This window comes from Danio rerio, chromosome 16 (assembly GCF_049306965.1).
Source record: "Danio rerio strain Tuebingen ecotype United States chromosome 16, GRCz12tu, whole genome shotgun sequence".
Classification (NCBI taxonomy): Eukaryota; Metazoa; Chordata; class Actinopteri; order Cypriniformes; family Danionidae; genus Danio; species Danio rerio.
The window spans coordinates 13,447,315-13,474,992 of NC_133191.1; the positions used below are offsets into that span (position 1 = coordinate 13,447,315).

The window sequence follows — 27,678 nt, forward strand, 5'->3', positions numbered from 1 at the left end:
CACACTAGAATCTCGGCGTAAGATGTATGCTATAAAAATATTCATCAATTAGCAATTTTCCATATTTTGTGGATGTTTTTTATTTATTTTTTTAATTTCCCATTTACAGTATTTATGCTTTTGAATTGCATTATGAGAACTTGCTCTTACTTCCAACAACTTTTAACAATGAAAAGTTTTTTAAAAATTACTTTTGTTAATAGTTTAAAGTGATACTCTGTCTGGGTGGATTGTTGTACACTAAGGTACAAAAACCTTGTAAAAACCAGCCAGTACATTATTTTACAGTTATTTCTCTATACAATATTTTTGATACATTACATTATTTCAAACTACTAAAATGTTAATAAGTGTCACTTTGTAAAACTGAAGAGTTTAATTTTTAACATCAAAAGCAGAGATCAAGGTCCCATAATTAAATTCACAAAGGTAAATAAACAGAAAACACCCGTGAAACACAAAATACGGAAGCTGTTAATTCACAGGTTTTTTTTTTATTATTTAAATGTTTTTTTTACAGTGTAGGTCATTCAAAAACTTTTTGGTTACTGTTTTTCAAAATACTCTGAATTTGTGCATACTCTTCGGCTCACATAGTGTTTTTCACATACAATGAGATTTTGGATGCAGATATATATTCTTGTAACAAATAAGCATATGGCAGTGAATGTCTCTATCTGGGTCACGGCACCAAAACTGTTGTGAAATTTTAAGACGAGCCAAAAAGCAGGGAGAACTTTCGGGTATCTTAAAAGCAGAATCCTTTAATAAGAAACTTGGCATCGCTGTGGCTTCCTCGAAATAACTCTGAGCTAGTACAGCAGACACTAAGTTTTTATACATTTTACAGAGAGGTGGGGACGAACCTAAACAAAGCAAGCAAATGAATTGTTGTTGTCAGCAGGGTAAATTGCCTTTGCAGCCCAGATCTCATCAGCATATAACTACCCATACACAATACCTTTTAGCATGAAAACAAAGTGTGCAAATGGTGTACTGGAATCAGAACGCGTCCGGGCAGTTGACCAGCTTGAAAGTATTACTCAAAAGACAGAAGAAGAGTCGTTGAGACGATGCCATTAGCATTTGCACCACTTTGGCAAAGTCAGTGCACAGGAAACGAAGGGATTTTAAGATCTAACACACCCTATCTAGAGTTTGAATGAAATGGGCTAATTAAACAAAAGAATGTAACTTTCCAGTTATATATAGATTATGGCTAATTTGACTAGATTATATACATTTATATTACCACAACAGCCTGTCATTTTATGGCATCCTTGTTGCAGTATAACTATTAATTTAAGTACTGAGTAATAGTAATTAGCTACATGTTCTTCCTATATGGTTAGGGTTAGAATGAATTTTAGATTTAAGTGTTAGTTGCATGTAATTGTGCATACTTTTTTGCAACTAAATTAGTAAGTACATTGAACGTGTAGCAAGGCTACTTTAAAATTAATGTTACAAAAAAAAGTTTAAAATTAAGATCAGTATTAAAAATAAGATAGGAATTTGAGAGGCATACCTTTAAGAAAATGTATATATTTTTGAGTTTTCATCTCACAAACTGTATAAACTGTTTTCTATGCTTTATTTCGACATATATACTGTATGTGAAATATATCATAGATTAAAATAAGATAGCAATTGGCTAAACTGTAACATAGACCCGCCTTCTGTGGGCAATTTCTCCTTCACCCCAGAGCTGAATGTGAAATGTGCAGACAGTCAGATGGGACACACAGGGAAGCATAATTTTGAACAGATGATTTCAAAATCTTGTCAAAATCGTGTCATATAAATATGTGGTTTTTTTTTTCTTCTTCTTGGTGATCGGAAAGATGTCACACACCAAAATAGCACACCTCACCACAGACGAAAAGCAACATCATTTACAGAAAATAGATACTTTAGGATTAGATCCTTATTTACTGTCAAACGAACTGCTGACGCCACTAAAGTCAGGTGAAAACTTGTCAAATTTGACGTCTGCTGATATTTATATCTACTTTGTCCACAATTTCTTTCCACACACGAAAATCTATATTTTTAGCACCTTTTTGAAACTATGAAACTATGGCACAAAGAAGATAGTTCTAATAGAAAAAAGCAATCCAACCTGGTACAGCACTATTATGTTACTGGTGGGGGATTTATGGAAAAATTAATTGTTTTTGACCTTGAATGAATGTACTGTAAATCAAATGAAGACCTCCTAATCTATTATATAAAAATAAAAATAAAAAACATAAAAGGGGCACTCAAATAGATTATAAAAATAAAGGACCTGAGAATCAAGAAACACTATTATGGATGATCATGAACAAAAAAAAGTTTTGCTCTAAAGAATACTCTAAATAAATAGTAGAAAATATTAAGAGTAAGGAAGAATCACAAAAATAATTTATTATATATATACAGTTGAAGTCAGAATTATTAGCCCCCCGCTGTTTATTCTTCCCCCGAACTTCTGTTTAACGGAGAGATTTTTTTTCAACACATTTCTAAACATAATAGTTTTAATACCTCAATTCTAATAACTGATTCATTTATCATTTAAAGGCTTAAATATGTAGGTTAATCAGGTTAATTAAGCAGGTTAGGGTAATTAGGCAAGTTATTGTATGGTTTGTTCTGTAGACTATTGAAAAAATATATAGCTTAAAAGGGCTAATAATTTTGACTTTAAAATGTTTTTTTTTTTTTTTTTTTTATCAAAACTGCTTTTATTCTAGCCTAAATAAAACAAATAAGACTTTCTCCAGAAGAAAAAAAAATTTTTTGAGACATACTGTGAAATTTTCCTTGCTCTGTTAAACATCATATGGGAAATATTTAAAAAAAAATAAAAATAAAATAAAAATCAAAGGGGGGCTAATAATTCTGATTTCAACTGTGCATATATATAGAGAGAGTATCATTTATAAAAACATTTAGAGATTATTAAAAAAACGTTAAAAACGATGTAAAAATAAATGGTTTATTGAAAAAATGTCCATTGAAAAGAAAATATTCAGTGGCAACTCTCTGAAAAACTACTAAAGATTCACAGAAAACCAAATAAGTCGTTTTTTTATCACAGAGAAAAAAACATCATTTTCGGTTTCCCAAAGAACTATGGAAATTTTCTCATAATCATTGTTTTTTTTTTCAACAGTAAAACTGTTTATTGTCATACTACACAGAACATTTTGATAATCCAATGAAACCTTTTCACGTTAAAGAAAATAATCTCTGCCGTCCCATAATCTGTTCAGCAAATTTAAATATGGTTAAATGTGTGTCACATTTAAAGTAATTACCTTGACACTGGAATCCTTGCTTTCCGATCCCCCTGTAAAACATAAACAACAGCTCACATTATGCTGTCTAAATACATTGTTTGCAATTGCACAGATTTGAGCAAAGAGCAGATTGTGAAGCTCTGTAGTGTAGTGTGTGTGGATCAGTACAGAGGGCAAACAGAAGACATAAGCCGCTGAGGCCATGACAGATAAGGTAATTTCAAGAAATCCTCATCCGACGGGCAATTTAAGTGCTCTTCAGCTCACCATAATAACAGGTTGCTCCACTCCTGATATATTTGCCATGCAAAACGCAACTTAGCATAAATCCCCCAAGTGCTAAAATATGATACTTTGACACCCAACACTTTAGGTCTGATCAGCTCTGAAACACATCTTTAAGAGAGCCCTTCAGACCAGTCGAAAGGATTCGAGAAGGCTGAGCCGTCAACATCAACATATACTCAGAAATATAGGCTGAGACAGGAGAAGGACAAAGAGAAAGAGAGAGAGGGGGAAAAGAGGACTCCACTTAATAGGATTCAGTTGAGATTTATGTACTGCAAGGTTAGATTGGGTCAATTTGACCACACTCACAGACGTTTCAATGTCAAAAACAATGGTCAAACTGACCTGAATTAAAATAAAATTGAAACGTAGGTCTACATTTAAGATTAACGTATTTTTTATGCAATTTTATAATAAATAAACCAGTAAACGTATTGTAAAACATTTTTTTCAGTCACACAATGAATGAAACATAAGAATTTAGAATCAGCAGAATGAATGTGGTTAAAATATGGTTATATAAGGAACAAACAATAACCACCCAGTTTTGAGAAAAACATTATTGAGTTTTTTATCGCAATTATAAACCTTGTTATAGAGTATTGAAAAATACAGTAAAATTAACACTTTAGTTTAGGTTACAATTCATGCTATTAACTACTGTCTTTTTACCTATTATTAAGCAGCCTGATCTCATGAGAAAACATAAGTATTTTACATTTTGCCAGTTTAGTGGCTAATTCGTATGAGTTCAGTCTTACGAAAGTTTACAATTTTAAAAAGGAGGTGTGGCACCTAACTCCACCCCTAAACCCAACCCTCATTGGAGGATGAGCAAAACGTACTGAAATGTACGAATTAGATCATACGAATTCATACGAATTAGCCACTAAATGAAAAAGTTGTATTAAGATATTAATTGTTGATTAGTAGTTTAATCTTGTTCTACCTCCCTAATCCTACATATAATTTAAACCCAACTTTTACCTTACTAACTATTAATAAACAGCTTATTGGTTTAATTAATTTATTAAGTTAGTGTGAGTTAATCATTTGTTAATAACATGAACTGTAACCCAAACTAAAGTGTTAATATTGCTGTATATTTCTATACTCGATAACAAGGTTTATATAATCACAATAAAAAATCTATATGTAAATCTCATAACTGGGTGATTACTGTTTGTTCCTTATATAACCATATTTTAACTATATTCATTCTGCTGATTCTAAGCAAATCAAATGTAAATATGTAAAAAAAAAAATAAAATTTAAATTAAAAATATTTACAGTTAAATTAAATTTGTTCAGTTAAAAATAGCAAACAAAAGCAATACTTATTATATGTTAAGTGTCATCTAATGTTTGTTTCATTATTAAGAGTTTCATTAATATATGAATGACAAACATGCATCACATTAAATATATCAGTTTCAATGTCAATTTGTGTTCACATTCTAACATAATATAGTATTAATAGTCTATTGATTTATGTTAGAATTATAGATTCAACTGGATCAGTCTTTTATGTGCTATTCAAATACATAAATCACTCTTAACATAAATAAAATTGAGTTCAATTTTAAAAGTACATCATCAACAGTGATGTGAAGTAACAAATTGCAAATACTCCAATTATTGTAATTGAGTAGTTTTTCTCAGGGATTGTAATTTGATAAGTAGTTTTGAAAATGTGTACTTTTACTTTACCATTTACATGAAGCACATTTAAGTACGTTTTTAGTGCTGTATCGGTACTTTTACTCCTATTATTTTCATTCAAATTGAATCACTACTTTAATTCTTTCTTGTCTATGGTGATTGGCTAAAGTAAAATCTCTTCTGCGATTCCTGTGAAATAAAAAAATGCACATAGAAAGTAAATTACATCCTACTCAACAACCTCAAGAAATGGGCTCTTTATAAATGCAGCAAACGAAAGTCTTTACACGCAATGACCAAGAGACTGCTTATAGACTACTTGTCACTGATGAAAAATGAAGTCGACTGTATGATGACTGAAATCCAAACAGCCTTAAACAATCACTAAATGGAATGAATAAAGAATCGAAGGAAGGGCCAAAGGAAGAGAGGAAGGACTGAACTAACAAAGGAAGGACCAAATGAATAAAGGAAAGATTCTAAGGAAGGACTCAACAAAGGAAGGAAGGAAGGAAGGAAGGAAGGAAGGAATGAACAAACGAACAAAAGAAGGAAGGAAGGAAGAAAGGAAGGAAGGAGGGAAGGAAGGAAGAAACGAAACAAAAGATCAAATAAAGCAAGAAACAAAAGTATGAACGAACAAATAAGTGAATGATTGAATGAAGGAAGGAAGGAAGGAATGAAGGAGAGAACAAATGAATGAAGGAAGGAACGAACGAACAAATGAATGAAGGACAGAATAAGCAAAAAATGGAAGGAAGGAACGCATAAGAAGATCACTTATTGCATTACAGAATTAAGTTAAGCTTACACATCTCAGTCGAAACTGCATGTAAATGCATCAACCTTTCCCAGCATAATACTCAATACTCACAACTCAATACTCTTGAGTAAAAGAGTTTTAAAAGGACAATGTTTTACTCATAATTTGAATAATATTTACATCAGATACTTTTACTTTACTTCCACTACATTTTTGGACAAGTAATGGTACTTTTACTGCTCTTTCCACCACTGATCATCAATAATAAAATACAAAAAAAGATTTTGTTCAGTGCTATGTTAATAATCTAATAAATGCATGTAAAATATGACATCAATGTGTTTTTATTATTGGTGAAAAATATATAATATAATATAATATAATATAATATAATATAATATAATATAATATAATATAATATAATATAATAATTCATTCATTTTCCTTCGGCTTGGTCTCTATTTCAGAGGTTGCAACAGCGAAATGAATCACCATATATTTCAGCATATGTTTATGCAGCGGATTCCATTCCAGCCACAACTCAGTAGTGGGAAACACCCATATACACTCATTCACAGACACACTAATACACTATGGCAAATTTAGTTTATTGTTTATACACATTTTTAGAGTATACAGTCGGCAACAATGCTAACTACTAAGCCACTGTGCCGCCAAATACAATATAATATAATATAATATAATATACAGTAAATAAGCACATGAGTTCTTGTATTACATTACAAACTTTTTCCTCTTTTAATGCTTTGTCCCTACTCAACAATAAAATCATATATTCGTGGCATAAAATTGCAGACTAGATTTGTTTGAATTAAGCAAAATGATCAATTATAATAAAAACAAATAATAAATTTAAATCACAGTGAATTGCAATGAAAGCACAGAAAGAGGAACAGATGCATCCATCAGAAGCTGTTTGAGCTGTATTAATGAACATGCGGTATAAGAGCGGGTATAACGCATGGGCCATATGGCTGGACTCAGTGCCATGCAGGCTCTGTGGAGCTTGTGGTTAAATGGCAGCTCAAACCGAGAGAACTGCATAATTTAAGAAGCCCCTCTGGGCCTGGGTTTTATGAGGCATGGAGGAAACGGAGAACAGTGTGATCATGTAACACACATGCGGGACGGCCTTCTTCTGCTCACTCATGTGGGTGATCACTATAAATGCTGTTTACAGTTAATCATCTTGTTTTATAATAAACAGATATAAATGTTTATGAATAAATTCACTTATTTAAGTAATTAACAACAGCATATGGGTCACTGATGAGGCGTCTTATTTTGGTTTCTGCCCTAGAATATCAAAATTTACTGAAATATTTTATACACATAAAAAGCTTATTAAATGCTAATGTCTATTTGTGTGTCTGTGTGCTTTGCTAAAAATCAATTCAGCCATAATGAGCATTAACCTAATAACTTCCCCACCAAGAAAAGAAAAAAAGTCTAAATCTAAAATATCAACCAAAACTAAAAGGTTATTATGTCGGTTCATGGTAAAGATACCAAAATTAATACACATACTATGAAAAATATGAAGTGTAAGACCAATTTATTTAAAAACAAACTAAAATAAATTAAATCTTTATTTTTGAAGTATGCCATATTTGTTTTTCAGATTCTAATTTAACATGTGTAAACCATTATTTAAAACAGTCATTCATTAAATTACATTATTTAAAACAGCCAAAACATGGTCTACGATTTGGTAGAGCAGTCAAAGGGTGTAACGAGGAGACTGACACGGAGGGATCCATTATGCAGTATTTATTAATCACAACTTCACTCAAACACACAATATGCACCTAGGTGCACACACACATCCACAGTAGTAGTAATGGTATCAAGAATGACGGTGAACAGACACAGAGTGAGTTACCAGGCATGAGTAGAGAGCAGTGGGCGTGAATCAGAGTCCGTGTATCAGGCTTGTGTCAAAGGCAGGCAGCGAGAATCAGAGTCCGTGTATCAGGCTTGGGTCGAGGGCAGGCAGCGAGAATCAGAGTCTGTATATCAGGCGTGGGTCGAGGGCAGGCAGAAGGCGAAGCAAAGTAAGAGACAGGCTGGTGTTGTACAAAAGAGATCAGGCTGGATATAACGCTCAGTAATGCTGGCCGGGGCTGAACAAGACTTCGCACTGACTGAGTGTTTGAGTGCGGCTTATATGAGGTACGTGGGTCGTTAACAAGATTCAGATCAGGTGTATGCGCAATTAGTGTAGATGGATGATGTAATGCTAAAAGTCCGGAGATGGCAGCCTCTGCTGGCCAGCGAGGGGAATGACCGGGACCGAGTCGGTGACAAAGGGTTAAAGACATTAAATACATTAATTTATACATTAAAAAATAAATACATTAAAAAATCTTTAATATCTCATTATATAATAAATAATATTAAAATCATAATAATTAGGGATGCACAGATATTAACATGCTGGCCATATACCAATAATTTATAGAAATTAAAATACAAATACAAATTACAGAAATCATATACTGTATATATACACTTTATATATTTCCTGATCCTGATTACAAAAAAAAAAAAACTACAAAAAAATATAAATATTAAAATTAATTAATTCATTTTTAATGTAGAAATAATAATTTTTCAGTCAATAATTTATTTTCTTGTAAGGCTGATAATGATAATATTAAAATAAGCATTCCTCAGCTGATACTGATGTGATTGACAATATATCATGCACTGCTAATGATAAGAATAGAAGGTTTAATAATAATAATGCTTTGGTGTTAAAGTGTTTTTAGCTAGGGTGCCCATATATGTCTATACTTCATATATCGGATGTATAACGAGTTTGATTACCGAATGGCTTGCATGTAAAGGCAGCATGATAACGTATTATGATGAGACATACAGTTTTCAATAGGTTTTAATGACTTCCTTCTGTGGCTGAAACACCTATTCGGTGATTACTTGAGACATGATGCATCTCATTATAAGCTGTACTGTTTCATTTATCATACATTCACTGGACACTTTATAGGGTACACCTGTCCAACTGCTTGTTAAAGCAAATTTTTAACTAGCCAATCACATGACAGCAACTCAATGCATTTAGGTATGTAGACATGGTCAAGGTGAGCTGCTGCATTTCAAACTGAGCCTAAGAATGATTATTTAAGTGACATTGAACGTGGCATAGTTGTTAGTGCCAGACAGGCTGGTCTAAGTAATTCAGAAACTGCTGATCTGCTGGGATTTTCACACACAACCATCTCTAGGGTTTACAGAGAATGGTTTCAGCTGATAGAAAGGCAACAGTAACTCAAATAACCACTTATTTTGAGGTATGCAGAAGAGCATATATGAACGCAAAACACGTCCATCCTTGAGGTGGATGTGCTACAGCAGCAGAAGACCACACAGGTGTCACTCCTGTCAGCTAAGAACAAGAAACTGAGGCTACAATTCGCACAGGCTCACCAAAATTGCACAATAGAAGATTGGAAAAACGTTGCCTGGTGTGATGAGTCTCGATTTATGTTGCAATATTCGGATGGTATTGTCATAATTTGGCGCCAACAACATGAAAGCATGGATCCATCCTTCCGTGTATCAATGGTTAAGCTGCTGGTGGTGGTGTAATGGTGTGGGGGATATTTGCTTGGCACACTTTGAGCCCATTAGTACCAACTGAGTCTGAGCGTCACTGACCGTGTTACTAACCATGTCCATCTCTTTATGACCACAGTGTACCCATCTTCTGATGGCTATTTCCAGCAGGATAATATGCCATGTCAAAAAAGCGTAAATGATCTCAGACTGGTTTCTTGAACATGACAAGGAGTTCACTGAACTAAAATGGCCTCCACAGTCAGTGCTCAATCTAATAGAGCATTTTTGTGATGTGTTGGAACAGGAGATTCGCATCATGAATGTGCAGCCGACAAATCTGCAGCAACTGCTTGATGCTATCATGTCAATATGAACAAAAATCTCTTAGGAATGTTTCCAGTACCTTATTGAATCTATGCCACGAAGGATTAAGGCAGTTCTGAAGACAAAAGGGGGTCCAACCTAGTATTAGTAAGGCATACCTGATAAAATGGCCGGTGAGTGTACCTTGCTACTACTACAGTGATGCTACATCCCAATTCGCTTATACTACACTCTAAAAGTATGCAGTTTCTTTGTGAAGAAAAGATATGTATTTTGAGTGTGTAACAGAAGATTATGCAAGCTTTGGGACATACTACTGCTTCATTGACGGACTGTTCATTTGCTTAGTTACATGCCCTGTCAATCATCTTGTCATATCATCCATATTTCCTTCATATTTAATTTCCTACCGTAATGGAGTCCACATTCACAAGTCTTTAATGCAGACAAATCTCCTCAGTTGTTTGCATAATTATGTATTCAAAAGTTAATAACTAAATACGTCGTTATGAGCGTTCACATTGATGTTAAAGCTGATATTATGAGTCTTATAATTGATAATTATACATTAAGCTTTTCTTTACCACATCATAACCAAACTCTCAAACTGTCCACATACTGTCGGTATAATGCATCTGCCACGTTTGTAGTTTATTATCACTTGTAGTTCTAATCTAATTTACATCCAATATGTGTAATATTAGTCATTAGAGTATGACAAGGGGTGCGTTTCCGAAAACCATCATAAGCTAACTAAGGTCGCAAGTTCCGTCATTACAAAGATAGTTTGTGGATTTGGCATTTTCCAAATTCGTCGTTCCAACGAACATTGCCAAACTGCATCACAAACTTGTACATTTGCAACTACACCTCTAGAGGTTTAGTTAGATGCCTAGTTTCTGGTGTTGTTCCATTCCCAGTTATTCCCCCTATGCCCTATTTTTTAGAACATTTTAACATTTGAACTTGTAGTAATAAAAAAAACATTAAAGTCATGTCTCTTAGGTGTAATTTGCTTGTATTTTTTTTAAAGTTCAGTTCTAGTGATCTTCATACAATTGTGCTCCCTTCATAGAGCATTTTGAAACATTTATGCCTTTTTGAACACAGCCGTGGCTCATGACGAAAGCTAAAGGTGACCTATTATTTAAAAGCAGAATTTTAGGCTATGTTATGTCTCCAAAACTTGTGAAAAAAAAAAAAAAAAAAAAAAAAAAAAAAAAAAAAAAAAAATATATATATATATATATATATATATATATATATATATATATATATATATATATATATATATATATATACATATATATTAATGTATGCTATATAATTTTAATATATATTATATATAAATATGAATATATAATTTGAATGTGTGTATGTGTATATATATATATATATATATATATATATATATATATATATATATATATATATATATATATATATATATATATATATATATATATATAGCATACATACATAATTTATAGTAGGTTATTTATTAAGAAATGTATCTATACTACAGTATAGAAGACATGGGCCTATTAGAGAATTCTGCAGTCGTTTGAATGTGTCAAATTGGAAAAGTAGACTTTTAAAAAAAATAATAAAATAAATAAACAATATACTACTACTACTACTACATAATAATAATAATAATAATAATAATAATAATAATAATAATAATAATAATAATAATAATAATTCATTCATTCATTCATTTTCTTTTTGGCTTAGTCCACACAGAAATGCCAATTGTCCCAGCTAAGGCTTGAACCAGTGACCTTCTTGCTGTAAGGCGAGAGCAGTACCCACTTCATCACTGTGCTGCCAATAATAATAATAATAACAATAATAATAAAAATAATAATAAATAACAATAGGCAACATAGTGGCATTAGTGCTGTAGGTAGTGCTGTCGCCTCATAGCATGGAGGTCGCTGGTTCGAGCCTCGGCTGGGTCAGTTGGTGTTTCTGTGTGGAGTTTGCATGTTCTCCCTGCGTTCGCTTGGGTTTCTTCCAGGGGCTCCGATTTCCCCCACAGTCTAAAGACATGCGGTACAGGTGAATTGGGTAGGCTAAATTGGACTTAGTGTATAACTATGAATGAGTGTGTATGTGGATGTTTCCCAGAGATGGTATGCGGTTGAAAGGGCATCCGTTACGTAAAAACAAGCTGGATAAATTGGCGGTTCATTCCGCTGTGGCAAACCCAGATTAATAAAGGGACTAAGCCGAAAAAAAAATGAATGAATGAATTATTATTAATATTATTAAGTAGGATTTTTTTCCAATTTTTAATAAATAGCCGACTGTAAAGTAGGCCTACAAACATTAACGAATATCATATTTATATATGAGATTTGAATACGTGTTAGCTTAGGCAAGGCAAGGCAAGGCAAGTTTATTTATATAACACATGTCATACACAGTGGCGATTCAAAGTGCTTGAGACAGGTTATAAAACAATATAAAATAAGAGAAAAACATATTAGCGTGCTCTGTCGGACATAGCACAGTGCTCATTCAGTAAAGACACAGTTAAACAGATGTGTTCCCCTTCGGTTGGGGAACTTCAGTGCCATGAATGGGAGGATTCGGATCAGAAGCCGCTTATCTGGAGAGTATTGAACGGGCCAATGAATGAAATTAATTGGCAGCGTAAGCTTGCGCAGGTGTGCGACATCTGCAATTATCTCAGCATATAAGCACACCTGAAGCCAGCAGACGCCATCCTTTTCGCTTCAGATCCTTTCTGAGTGAGTCGATGAGGGTTCCTCTTGCTGATCAGCACTTCAGAGCGAACGAGTGTGTCTCCCGGTCCAGAGTGGGTCTTCGCGGTGGCAGACGGTCGAGCTGGGTTACTCCCTTGCCTGCGGTTCTTTGGGTCCGGTCCTCCAGAGCGGTGCGTATAGTTGCAACTTTCCTAAAAGAGCAACACAGTCGTGCAGCACGTCCTTTTCAGGATGGCGCTCCGACTGTGCGTTTCTGGATGCGGGGGTTTCCTGTCTCCGGATGATGGACACGATCACTGCATTGCATGTTTGGGGGTCCAGCATGTTAATGCGGTGCTCGCGGGCGGTTCATGTCGTCATTGCGATGCCATGACCGTTGCACAGCTAAGATCGCGGCTAACTTTCGCAAGAGAGCGAGCCACCCCAGTTGCCTCCTGTTCTAAAAAAGCAGCGGGCGCTCGGGCAGATCTGAGGGTTTCAGCGGGAGCTAATCCGCCGCCCACGGGCTCGCGGACCTCTCGCTCCTCACGGCGCTCCATCCAAGCTTCGGGTGGTGAGAGTGATCCGTCTAACCAGATGGTAGCTCTCACACTCGCTGACACCGGAGATCAGATGTCCTCCGCGGCATCGGAGGGTGGGCTTTCACTGTCCGACGAAGATCCGGACCCGCTCGCCCCCTCCGGGCAGGTGAGCGCTGTCAAATCGGATCCTGAAGCGGACATGTTAGCCGTGCTTTCCCGGGCTGCTTCGGCCGTGGGGTTGGAGATGGTTTATCCCCCAGCTCCGCGGCCGGACCGACTAGATGGGTGCTACGTAGAGGACCAGAAGGCGAAGCCTTCGAAGCCTCTCGTCCCCTTCTTCCCGGAAGTGCACAGTAGGCTCACGCAGTCCTGGAGGGCACCTTTCTCTGCCCGTGCTGCGAGTGCCTCCGCCCTCACCGCCCTTGACGGCGGAGCTGCCAGGGGGTATGAGGCGATCCCGTCAGTGGAGCGCGCTATCGCGGTCAATCTTTGTCCGCGCGGCGCCTCTACGTGGCGGGGTTTGCCCCGCCTCCCGTCCAAAGCCTGTAGGTTGTCTGCCTCCCTCGGAGCCAGAGCTTATAAGGCTGCGGGCCAGGCTGCTTCTGCTTTGCACGCGATGGCCACCTACCAGCGCTACCAAGCGCAGGCGCTGGCCGAGCTGCACGAGGGCGGGTCCAACCCAAGCTTATTACTGAGCTGCGCACCGCGACCGACTATGCTCTTCGGACTACTAAGTCCGCCGCGTGTGCGCTGGGGAGGACGATGTCCACACTTGTGGTTCAGGAACGCCACCTCTGGCTAAACCTGGCCGATATGCGCGACGTTGACAAAGTTCGCTTTCTTGACTCGCCCATATCCCAGGCTGGCCTGTTCGGCGACACCGTCGGTGAATTCACCCAGGAATTCAAGGCGGTGAAAGAGCAGTCGGATGCGATGGGCAATGTCATCTATCGGCGTGGCCGTAAGCCCGCTCCGCCCGCCGAGCCATCCACCTCCGCTGTTCCTCGCCGAGGGCGCCCGCCAACGAGTGCTGCCCCGCCCCCGCCTGCGCCTCCGGCCAAGCGGGCGCGGCGTTCACCTCAAAAGCAGGCAGCCCCTCCTGCCCAGGGCGCCGTTAAGTCCGGTAAACGGACCGCGAAGCGTCCCTGAGACAGGCCATCCGGAGAAGAGGAAACTTGCTCTTTCCCCGCTGGAGGGCGGGGCCCCGATAACAACGGTACTTTTCAGTGCCACCAAAACATCAGTAAAAGAGCACTTTTTCCCTTCCCCGGATGTGACTGCACGAGTTCTGCCAGTCCGGGACGCGCTGCCTTCCGGCTCGCAGACTCTACGTGCTTCGCCAGTGGCTCACGAGCGCTGGGGGGACGGTCTCCCTTCCCTCAGCCCTCCAGCCCCCTCTCCGGAGTCAGGGTGCGGAGCCAGAGCGAATCGCTCTCCTCCAGCTTTTCCGCGGGACCCTCGTGCTTCCCGGATCAGCACACCCACTCCGCGCTGCCCCACCGCTGGTACGTCAGCGATTGTAGCGATGACTCCATTAGCGAGGGCTCTGCCTGCCTGGTTAGCGCGGGCCAGCCCCTCGCGGTGGCTCATACGCACAATCAGACTCGGTTACGCGATTCAGTTCGCGAAACGGCCCCCCAAGTTTACGGGCGTGTATTTCTCCAGGGTCAACCCCCTGTCCGCCCCTGTCTTGCGAGAGGAGATTGCTGCCCTCCTGGCGAAGGGTGCAATCGAGCCGGTTCCTCCAGCCGAGATGGAGAGTGGGTTTTACAGCCCATACTTCATCGTACCCAAAAAGAGCGGTGGGTCACGGCCAATCCTAGATCTGCGCGTTTTGAACCGCTGTCTGCACAAGCTGCCGTTCAGAATGCTCACGCAGAGGCGCATTCTCCAATGCGTTCGTCCTCGGGATTGTTTTGCAGCCATAGACCTGAAGGACGCGTATTTCCATGTCTCCATTCTTCCACGCCACCGCCAATTTCTGCGGTTTGCGTTCGAGGGTCGAGCGTGGCAGTACAAGGTCCTCCCCTTCGGGCTCTCTCTGTCTCCGCGGGTCTTCACCAAACTCGCGGAGGGTGCCCTAGCGCCCCTTCGGCTCGCGGGCATTCGCATACTCAGTTATCTCGACGACTGGCTGATTTTAGCCCACTCGCGGGAGCAATTGATTATGCACAGGGACGAGGTGCTTCGGCATCTCCGCCTACTGGGGCTTCAGGTCAACCGAGAAAAGAGCAAACTCGCCCCCGTGCAGAGGATTTCTTTTCTCGGGATGGAGCTGGACTCGATCACCATGGTAGCGCACCTCTCCGAGGAACGCGCTCGCCTGTTGCTGAACTGTCTGAGGGAGCTCGACAGCAAACTAGTGGTCCCACTGAAGTTCTTTCAGAGGCTCCTGGGGCATATGGCATCCGCAGCCGCCGTCACGCCGCTCGGGTTGCTCCATATGAGACCACTTCAGCACTGGCTTCACGATCGGGTCCCCAGACGCGCATGGCACGCGGGCACACACCGGGTCTCGGTTACTGCGCTGTGTCGCCGCGCCCTCAGCCCTTGGAACGACCCCTCGTTCCTACAGGCCGGTGTGCCTCTAGGACAGGCGTCCAGCCATGTTGTTGTTTCAACAGACGCTTCCAACACGGGTTGGGGGGCCGTGTGTCGCGGGCATGCGGCTGCGGGCCTCTGGAAGGGTGCCCAGCTGCATTGGCATATCAATCGCCTAGAGCTGTTGGCAGTGTTCCTCGCTCTCCACCGCTTTTTACCGGTGCTGGAGCGGCAACACGTGCTGGTCAGGACGGACAGTACGGCGGCGGCGGCGTATATCAACCGCATGCTCCTCTGGAGTCACCCGCGGCTGAAATCGCTGCGCGCCATTCACGTCCCAGGCACGCTCAATCGTGCAGCCGATGCGCTCTCACGACAGCTGTTACGCCCTGGAGAATGGAGACTCCACCCCGAGTCTGTTCAGCTGATATGGGCGCGATTCGGGGAGGCCCAGATCGATCTGTTTGCTTCCCCCGAGAACGCTCACTGCCAGTTGTTTTTTTCCTTGACCGAGGGCTCTCTCGGCACGGATGCACTGGCCCACAGCTGGCCTCGGGGCATGCGCAAGTATGCGTTTCCCCCAGTGAGCCTGCTCGCGCAGTTTCTGTGCAAGGTCAGGGAGGACGAGGAACAGGTTCTGCTAGTTGCGCCCCTTTGGCCCAACCGGACCTGGATATCAGAGCTCTCACTCCTCGCGACGGCCCTCCCCTGGCGGATCCCTTTGAGAGAGGACCTACTCTCTCAGGGACAGGGCACCATCTGGCACCCTCGCCCCGATCTTTGGAACCTCCACGTGTGGTCCCTAGACGCGAGGAAGACTTAGGTAACCTACCGACTGCGGTGGTTAATACCATCACTCAGGCTAGAGCCCCCTCCACGAGGCGCGCCTACGCCCTGAAGTGGAGTCTATTCACTGAATGGTGCGTCTCTCGCAGAGAAGACCCCCGAAATTGCCAGATTAGTGTTGTGCTATCTTTCCTTCAAGAGAAGTTGGACAGCAGGCTGTCGCCCTCCACTCTCAAGGTTTACGTGGCCGCCATCTCCGCTTATCATAGCGCGGTAGCTGGCGGCACCGTGGGAAAGCATAACCTGGTCATCCAGTTCCTTAGGGGTGCTAGGCGAATTAATCCATCTCGCCCCCCTCTCATGCCCTCTTGGGATCTCGCCCTCGTTCTCACGAGTCTGCGATCCGATCCCTTTGAGCCACTCGAATCAGTATCTCTAAGATTTCTGTCCCTGAAGACAGCTCTGCTGGTTGCGTTGGCCTCCATCAAGAGGGTCGGGGACCTGGAGGCATTTTCGGTCAGTGACTCGTGCCTGGAATTCGGGCCGGATTACTCTCACGTTATCCTGAGACCCCGCCCCGGTTATGTGCCCAAGGTTCCTACCACCCCCTTTAGAGATCAGGTAGTGAACCTGCAAGCGCTGCCCCCGGAGGAGGCAGACCCAGCCCTTTCTTTACTTTGTCCAGTTCGCGCTCTGCGCATTTATGTGGACCGTACTCAGAATTTTAGATCATCTGAGCAGCTCTTTGTCTGTTATGGCGGTCGGCAGCAGGGAAGTGCCGTATCGAAACAAAGATTATCCCACTGGATTGTGGATGCCATTTCACTCGCTTATTCGAGTCGAGGTCAGCCGTGTACGTGCACACTCCACTCGGAGCGTTGCATCCTCTTGGGCGCGTGCACGCGGCGCCTCTCTAACAGACATCTGTAGAGCTGCGGGCTGGGCGACACCCAACACATTTGCAAGGTTTTACAATCTGCGAGTGGAGCCGGTTTCCTCAAGGGTATTAGGTAACCCTTTGGTGATTGAGGAGACAACTCGGTAGGGTGTTGAAACACGCTTGCTGCGCCATTCTCCCTAACACGGAGGTACGTGCGCCTTTTTTATCTGTCAGTAAAGTTCCCCGTCAGGTGAGCCCTGCAGATTCCTCCGTGGCCCCCAGCACTGACTCAGCGGAGGAGTCACTTGCTGGCCCACTACGTTGTAGGTCTGCCCGCTGGTCAGCCCGCGTTTTGGGTATAGGTGCCTGCTATGCGTGATCCCCACTAGGCGATCCCATATGCTTATTCCGCCACGGTTAAGTCCCCCCCCTGGGCGGACCCGTGTCTTCCCTCTCCGCTAACCACTCTTTGCTATGCGTACTCCCCCTTTTTAGGGCTAGTCCATAGGTAAATTCTGCCATCTATCCCCCCCTTGGGTAACGGATGGCCTCCGCAGCGTCCTCCCTATCGGGATTGCACGCTTCCCAACGTACTGTCGTATTTCCTAGAATTGTCTAGATGCTCACGACTTCCCAAAAAATATATCTAAATCCGTAAAACTTCTGTTGAAGTAGGATAAATTAGGGCCAGGGACACGTTGGAGGACCGCGCCCCCCATGATGTGGGTGCGTCACGCTTGCTTGACTATCTCCTCATCGGGGGTGTTGGTAAGGTGCAGTCATTATGGCGCTTTCCATATTCTCCCATTCATGGCACTGAAGTTCCCCAACCGAAGGGGAACGTTCGAGGTTACAGAAGTAACCCTTCGTTCCCCGAGGAGGGGAACGGAAGTGCCATATTCCGTCGCCATAATGACTGTCCCTTAGCTGTTTGAAAGTCTCTTCAGCTTAAAAGGATGGCGTCTGCTGGCTTCAGGTGTGCTTATATGCTGAGATAATTGCAGATGTCGCACACCTGCGCAAGCTTACGCTGCCAATTAATTTCATTCATTGGCCCGTTCAATACTCTCCAGATAAGCGGCTTCTGATCCGAATCCTCCCATTCATGGCACTTCCGTTCCCCTCCTCGGGGAACAAAGGGTTACTTCTGTAACCTCGAACGTTTTCAGTATTGATTTGAACGTGCCTAATGTTGGAGCACATCTGATCATTTCTGGTAGCTGATTCCAGCAGCGAGGGGTTTAGTTGCTGAGAGTCGAAAGCTTAGTAATTTTATATGAAATATTCCCAATAATATTTGTAAAAGAAACATATATAGGCCCTATATGTGAAGGTTACATATATTTCGATTAGTATGGAAAAGGAGTGCATGTTTTTACCAAAACTAATATTGAATTTTTTTAAATATGTGTACATGTAAAACTATAATTTGCACAAAACATTAAGGGTTTTTTCTCTAAAGTAGTTATTCCACCATGTTTAGAGCATGGTTATGGACTTTTTACGTTAAAACTAACTTGGTTCAAACAACAGATTTGCAACAGAGAAACTATCAGAGAAACAGAGAAACTAGCGGCTTTGGAAAACACTCATCACTACATCAATTTTTCTCAAACAATGCATCGTACTATGATAGTTCCAGCCATGAGTTATGTTGTTTTTTGGAAACACATTCCAGATCTGCATTTTAAATTTCAACCAGAATTAGTAAGCCATCCTGGCACCTTTGTACTGAAATATTAATTTTAACATACTATCATTTGAAACATAATTCTATTTTTGAATCCTATTTTGAAATGGATATTTTGCAAACTGGGATGCAGCATAAATTACATCCGAATTCACCACTTTTGTGCTGTTAATGACTGACACTGGAATTGAACCTGGATGACACAGCTCCTGTCTTCGCTAACTGCAACTTGATCAATTTGAAAATGTGACTGGATGGTAATTTTATCTGTCAAAATCAACTATGACATGATTGGCTATCATCGATTAAGCTATTTTCGTGTGACAAAAGCCAACCAGTGCTCAGTGATTGTGAAATATGGGACAAACACGATTTTTTTCATAATATATGTGAAAACAGAGATGAAATATGGGACTGTTCCAGAAAAAGCAGGACGTCTGGTCACCCTATTTTGGGATAATTTTATTCAAGCTTGTAGTGGCTTAGAAATATAAAACACAAGACGAGGTCAGTTCTGCACAGAGGCTGAGTTATGACATGAATGGGCATTTTTAGGATTCAACCAATATATAAACGCAGTGCAGTGTAAAAGTTAATGATTCAAAAGCATTGGTTTGCAGCAACAACAGTATAAGGTGAGTGAAATTACTGATGTGTCCAGCAGAAGAGTTAACATTAGAACCCCCTTGGTGTAAAATTAACCCGTATCTGTCATTCAAATGTACATAACAGGTGTTCAATAAAATATCCAAGTCTTCCAGTCATTGGCTTTTATTTTATTCATCCAAAAATATGTCATCATTTACTCATCCTCTTCTTGTAATTTCATTTTTTTTGTTAAACACAGAATGCCTCCAACAAACTACAACCCAGAGGCAGCACAAAATTTTTTTTAGCCATGATGCACATTCATATTTGCACTACTAAAAATTGTATCGTTATACTTAATTTTTTTATGTTGCATCATTGATACATGAATTAAAAATGGATTAAATTAGTGTATTTCATCTAAATTCTATTCACAATACACCATAATGACAATGTGAACAAAAGACTTTTTGAAATTGTTGCAAATTTATAAAAAAAAAAACAAAAAAAAACTGAAAAACCACATGTACATAAGTATTCACAGCCTTTGCTGTAAAGCTCTAAATTGAGCTACGTATGTACGAGGTACATTCTGTTTTCACTCATTGTTCTTAAGATGTTTCAGCACCTTAATTGGAGTTCACCTGACTTTGCTAAATAGTTTGTGGATGCACATTTGGCATCAACTACAGCTTCAAGTCTTTTTGAATATGATGCCACAAGCTTGGCAAACCTGTCTTTAGGAATTTTTGCCAATTCCTCTTTGCAGTACCTCTCTAGCTCTATCAGGTTGGATAGGAGGCAGAGGTGTACAGCCATTTTCAGATCACTCCAGAGATGTTCAAAATGATTTAGGTCTGGGCTCTAGCTGGGCCACTCAAGGACATTCACAGATTAGTTGTGAAGCCACTCCATTGATGTTTTGGCGGTGTGCTTTGGATCATTGTTCTGCTGGAAGATGAACCATCACCCTAGTCTGAGGTAAAAAGCACTCCTAAGCAGGTTTTCATTCAGGATGTCTCTGTACATTGCTGCATTCATCTTTCCTTCTATCCTAACTAGTCTTCCAGTATCTGCTGCTGAAAAACATCCCCACAGCATGATGCTGCCACCACTGTGCTTCACTGTAGGGATGATATTAGCCTGGTGATAGTAACTGGTTTTCTCCAAACGTAATGCCTAGCATTCACACCAAAGAGTTCAATTTTAGTCTCATCACACCAGAGCATTTAGTTTCTTATGGTCTGAGAATCCTTCAGATGACTTTTGGCAAATTTAAAGCACGGAGTGGCTCTGTCTCACCACTCTACCATACAGGCCTGATTGGTGGATTGCAGCCCAGATGGATGTCCCTCTGTAAGGTTCCCCTCTCTCCAAAGACGAACGCTGGAGTTCAGACAGAGTGACCAACGGGTTATTGATCACCTCCCTGAAAAAGGCCTTTCTCTCCCAATCACATAGCTTAGATGGCCGGTCAGCTCTAGGAAGAGTAGTGGTTCCAAACATCTTCCACTTGCGGATGGTGGAGGCCCCTGTGCTCATTAGAAATTTCAGAGCAGCAGAAATTTTTCTGTAACCTTCCCCAGCCTTGTTCCTCCAGACAATCCTGTCTTGGAGGTCTACAGACAATTCAAGTTCAAGTTCTATTTCCTTTGTCTTCATGCTTGGTTTGTGCATTGACATGCATAGTCAACCCTGGGACCTTATATAGACAGGTGTATGACTTTTCAAATCATGTACAATCAACTGAATTTACCACAGGTGAACACCAATTAAGCTGCTGAAACATCTCAAGAATGATCAGTGGAAGCAGAATGTACTTGAAGCTCAATTTAGAGCTTCACATCAAAGGCTGTGAATACTTATGTACTTATGTATATATGTGATTTTTCAGGTTTTATATTTTTAATAAATTTGCAACAATTAAAAGTATATATATTTTGTTCAGTTCGACATTAAGGGGTATTGTGTGTGGAATTTTGAGGACTTAAATGAATTTAATGCATTTTAGAAAAAGGTTGTAACATAAGTAAAATAAAAAAATGTGGAAAAAAGTGAAGCGCTGTGAATACTTTCCAGGGGCACTGTGAAATATATATATATATATATATATGTATATATATATATATATATATATATATATATATATATATATATATATATATATATATATATATATATATATATATATATATATACATACAGCCCATTTCACACCTGCATAGAGTGGTCTGTTTTCAGCAGGTTTTGTTACAGGTGAGAAGGAAATTCTAAACCTGTGAAGGTTGAAAATTGCCAGTGACGAAATCTAGGTTTTCATGCTGTTTATGGAAAGTTATAATGATGAATTTTAGGAAAAACCACCCAATGATATCGTTGGTATTTTATGTTTCTAGAGTGGCTTCTTTTTTTCCCTAACATTCTTGAGAATATTCATTTATTCATTTTCTTTTCACTTTAGTCCCTTTATTTATCTAGGTTGGCCACAGCGGAATGAACCGCCAGCTTATCCAGCAAATGTTTCACGCAGCGGATGCCCTTCAAGCAGCAACCCATCACTGGGAAACATCTATACACACTTATTCACACACATTCACTAAGGACAATTTAGCTCACCCGATATACCTACACCACATCTTTGGACTTGTGGGGGAAACCGGAGCACCCGGAAGAAACCCATGCGAACACGGAGAGAACATGCAAACTCCACACAGAAATGTCAACTGACCCAGCCGAGGCTCGAACCAGCGACCTTCTTCCTGTGAGGCAAACATGCTACCCACTGCACCACCGCATCACCTTTCATCAGAATATTTTGTTTTATAATTAACAGAAAAAAATATATTAATAATTATTTAGAACCACTTGAGTGTAAATAATTGGAGAACAAATTTTTAAACAAATTTTTGGGTGAACTATATCTTCAATTTTGATATATTCACAACCTTCTTGTTTAGATGTTACCAGAATAAAAACAGGGCATTTACACCTATAATTTCACAGTTTCACCTGCAGATCTATTTAGTGCCTTTATTTTTGTTTAGGATGTTTCGGTGTTCCATGTTGTCAATGCCTTTTTATCTACTGAAATTATCTGGTTATCAATTTTAGTCACAGTGAATAAAGGAAGCTGATTTATGGATGCCAAACAGGTATTAGAGACACTAAATGCCATGACTGATGGTGATTCTGATTGTGGGTTGAAGTCATTGGGTGAATGTTGTGTTCTGATTAAGCTCAGCATAATAATTTATCACTGAAAATAATCACAACTCTGGACATTAAAGCCCCTTTTGTGTTGAATTGTTCTAAGAACAGTCAGATGTGGTTTCAGTTATATTTCTACATGAGTGCGGCACATTTGTAAAAAGTTATCTGACCAAAAAGCATTCACTGACGTCACCATTCTGTTGCCTGACTGACAGTTTCTTCATGTCCAGCTATGCAGAAACACTCTTATTTCTTTTTTTCTGTTATTTTAAAAACTGAAATATCTAATAATTGTTCATATTGCTGATTTCATTACACTAGCTTTAACAAAGCAATGACTGCACATTTGTGTTGCATTCCAAATAGTTGCAAAAAGTTATCGCTTCTATGGAAAATTAAAGTGAATCCGTGCTGACTGGCCTGGATCAGTAAGATGGAATGGTTAAACAAAGAGAACAATTCTGCCTGATATAGCAGCTTTAGACAGTCAAAAAATACAATGCATCACCATATCGAAGCAGTGGTCATGAGCAAAATTTACCCACAGTTGATTTTATGCTGAGTTCACACTGTGTGGTTTTACTCAAAGTTTTCTCTCACCTACAGGTTTTGTGAGATTGTCAACAAATATTCAAACCGGTGTTCACTCAGATGAGTGACAGTCTCGCAGTGTGAGTCTTCAAAGACTCAATCTGAGATAAACACTGATGCACTCTGACACCCATCAGATATTTCACATTCTTAATATCTGGAGCAATCAAAATCCTACTGTGTGGAATCTGACTAAAAAATATTTTGGCAAGAAATAAGAGCCAATAGGAGAGCAAGATACAGAGCACAAGGATGTTCAGGAAGGAGTTTAGGCATACAACCAATAAGAGAGCAATAAGAGAGCAATGTAAAGATCAGAGGGATATTTGGGGAGGAGTTAAAGATCTACGGCCAATGAGAGAGCAACATACGAGGGCTGCAGAAAATTCGGGAAGGAGTTTAATCATACAGCCAATGAGGAATATGTTGTTTTAACTTGATGTCATTGATGACGTGCGGTATTCAAATTGAGGGCAGGAAGTAATTCTTCTACATCGGAACCGCTATCAAAACAATTTCTGTTTTATGTTGTGTATAATTGTTTAAATTGGCCAAACTAAGATATGCTGTATAGCTTTTATAGACATCCAGCTCATAAAGGGGAGAAAGTTCATGAAACTGGCTGAAAAATGGAAGGCAGCATGTAATAAACATTTTTTCAATACATCCATGTGTACAAACTTTTTTGAACGTGTTAATTCATTTAACAGCACCAATAAAGATTATATACAGGCCTAGCTATGTGTATAAATAGGTTAATGTGTTATATAAAAATCAGATACAAATACCACTACACTTACGAAATCCAGAAGAATATAAACATACCCTGCTATATAATTGCTTCAATGACATCTCTGTTTTACAATAATCCATGTCTTTACTGGCATTTCGGCAAAATAAACAACTGCAACATGAACATCGAGATGCACAGCAGCAGTGAATGTTTGTTGATGGTATGTTCATCAAAAGATCAAAAAAAAAAGCAAGCCCTGCAACAAAACTAAACACTTACTATTGTGTAGCACTTTCCCCCCTTACAAAATACATAAATAATAATGTAGACTATGCGTCCACACTTTTTTATGCTTTCATCTGTTATTTTGTGAAGCCTGGAAAATATCCGCATGGGGAAAAAACTATAGTAATTTATAGGGATGTAACGGTATTGTAAATACCGTCATACCGCAATATTAATTTTTTTCGATATTACCGAAGTCGCATGACTCGGTAAAACTATAGGTCTTCTGAGAAAATTTGCTCAGGCGAATGAAGCGAACGGGAGGTAGCGAAAACTACAATTCCCATCAGCCCATGCTTGACCATCATCCCTTGCGGTCTGTTGTTGCTACAGATCCAGTAATGCGGAAATGGAGTGTGCTGCTAGAAGCGGGGATGAAAAAGAGCTGTAAAACTCTAAAGCGGGTGTTGTCGCCGTGCGCGTACTGAATAGCGGTGTTGTCGCGCGCGTACTGAATAGCGGTATTGTCGCGCGAGTTCTTATCAGCTGTGTTGTCGCGCGCGTACTGAATAGCGGTGTTGTCGCGCAAGTTCTTATCAGCTGTGTTGTCGCGCGCGTACTGAATAGCGGTGTTGTCGCGCGCGTACTGAATAGCGGTGTTGTCGCACGAGTTCTTATCAGCTGTGTTGTCGCGCGTATACTGAATAGCGGTGTTGTCGCGCGAGTTCTTATCAGCTGTGTTGTCGCGCGAGTTCTTATCAGCTGTTTTGTCGCGCGAGTTCTTATCAGCTGTGTTGTCTCGCGAGTTCTTATCAGCTGTGTTGTCGCGCGCGTACTGAATAGTGGTGTTGTCAGCACACTGTTCAGATTGATGCTGACATGAGATCTCTATCTTACCCATGGTTTGTCCTCTCAAGTGGGGGAAAGGCAATGCACAACGTTACCCACTGCTGTCAACCTGGGCCAAGTCATATCTCTCTTGTCCCAGAAACCTCAGTCCCAAATGAGAGGGTTTTTTTTCTGTTGCAGAGGACATTGTAAATGCCCAGAGATACCAGCTTTTACCAGATTATATTTATATGATAATTTTCCTTTAAACCCATCTCTATCTAAGTTAGTGAGTGATTAAATGTTGAATGTGATGAGTTTTCAACAATACTAAATTAAAAACTTTATTTTTTTTTTACATGGTTTAATATTTTTTTGTTATTAAAATTGAAGTTCCTGTTTCAAAGCTTACAGATACATGGCTAATTTGTATGTCATTGACACTTTTGGCACTTTTTTGGAGTATTTTCATAAGTTTTGTTTTTTACTGTAAATGATTCAATAAATACCGTACCGTGACATTCATACCGAGGTATTACCGTACCGTGAAATTCTGATACCGTTACATCCCTAGTAATTTATAATAAACATGTTTTTGAACCACATAGTAAAGTACATAACGTGTACACCTCTTTGTTAATGAATGCTGCAGAATACTGTAGCATAGTAAACTGCAATAAATACTTTAACGTTAGTGTAAACCAGAGGTCACCAATCTCGGTCCTGGAGGGCCGGTGTCCTTGTAGGATTTAACTCCAACTTACCTTAACACACCTGCTTGGTTGTTTTAAGTATGCCTAGTAAGACCTTGATTAGATTGTTCAGGTGTGTTTGATTAGGGTTGGAGCTAAAATCTGCAGGACACCGGCCCTCCTGGAACAAGTTTGGTGACCACTGGTGTAAACTGTGGTGCATTGTGATGGTGTATCATTATGGTATAGAAAACTAAAGCCTACTGAATAATTTGTTTATTACTACAGTTGTTTTGTACCACAGTAACAATATAATTGCTGCAACATTGTAATTTAAGTAAATATGTAAAGCATATGCTTCCAAACACTATAGTATTTACTAAAGTATTTTTCATGCGACATCATTCGCTGCATTGATGACAGGCAAATAAATTTTAGTTCAGTGGAAAATTTGGTCTTCTTCATGATGTAAGGATCATGCCTAACATGTGGTTATTTTTAATTTATATCTCCTTTGAAATGTGGTAAAAGTGCGGATATTCCTCTATTTCCCCCATTTAGTATTTTACTTCCTGCCCTCCATCTGAATTTGGCGCATCCTCTGAGAAAACAATTGATAGTCGCCTAGCACCAATAGACGAAAAAGAAGCACCTAGAATCAAAGAAGAGCATAGAATCGCCAAGAGGCGACACTCAGCTGCACATATGCTAACGTTAAAGCTTCAAATAAAAGTGAAGCCATCAACAAAAGCCTGACTCCTACCAGGAGAGGTCATTTCTGGTGTGGCTATGTGAAAGGGGCTATTAGTACTTAGTATTGTTCTCCAGTGTTGTCTGTAAAAAAAAAAAAAGACTAAAAGTTTTTATTAAAAAAATATTTTCTCCAAAATGATTGAATTCTGACACATAAATTGATTTCATAGGCTACTGCAAGTTGTATATATACAGTACATACACACACTACTTTAACTTGTTCCCTTCGCCACCGTTCTTACCCCTGCGGCGGTGGTAGATGGTGCACCAGCAGCTTTTGACTGCTGGGTGAAGCTTAAGCACAGATTTTAAGCTTTGCCTATTCACTATACTAAATAGACGGTTCTGTATGTGTACCTTATGTGATGTCTTCAATTAAAATATAATTTTGTTTTACTTTTCTTAGTAATAAACTAAGTAATATATTTTACACTATACTATATGTTTTAGAAAAGATGCAATACCAGGTGAGAAGTATAACCCTAGGCTGCAAAAAGCAAATATAAGAATTACGTTCTTTAGCCTTTAAGTGCCCTATTAAACTGCGTTGGGGTGAAAAGAATGTTTCGATTTCTTTAAATTTCATGGCTATGTTATTAACTCAAGTCTTAAACATGTGCACACACTACAAAATAATATTACCAGTATATTAAATTATTATTATCATATTATTATCAGTAGTCTATATATATATATAAATATATAAATATATATATATATATATATATATATATATATATATATATATATATATATATATATATATTTTTTTTTTTTTTTTTTTACTACCAGATAATGTAGTTTTTGTTGTCTATACTCATTTTTGATTTATCCTAATTTGAATAAAACGAAAACAAAACAGTGATTAAGTTATTTTGTTAAGCTTTTATAATGAAACCAGATATTTTAGATATCAGATATATTTAACTTAGTCTTGTCGACATTTTGTAAATTGTCTGTTTAAATTGTTACTTTTCA

General features: G+C 39.5%; 1 protein-coding gene across 2 annotated transcripts in view; it reads right to left on the reverse strand.

Annotated features, from left to right (window-relative positions):
• The window catches only part of prkcg (protein kinase C, gamma), a 101,444-nt gene that overhangs the window by 68,428 nt on the left and 5,338 nt on the right, over positions 1 to 27,678 (reverse strand). For both annotated transcript variants that reach the window (XM_001921680.7, XM_073925933.1), the window contains exon 3: positions 3,306 to 3,337. In XM_001921680.7, the coding sequence (XP_001921715.1) occupies positions 3,306 to 3,337 (32 nt within the window). The remainder of the gene's footprint in view (positions 1 to 3,305; positions 3,338 to 27,678) is intronic.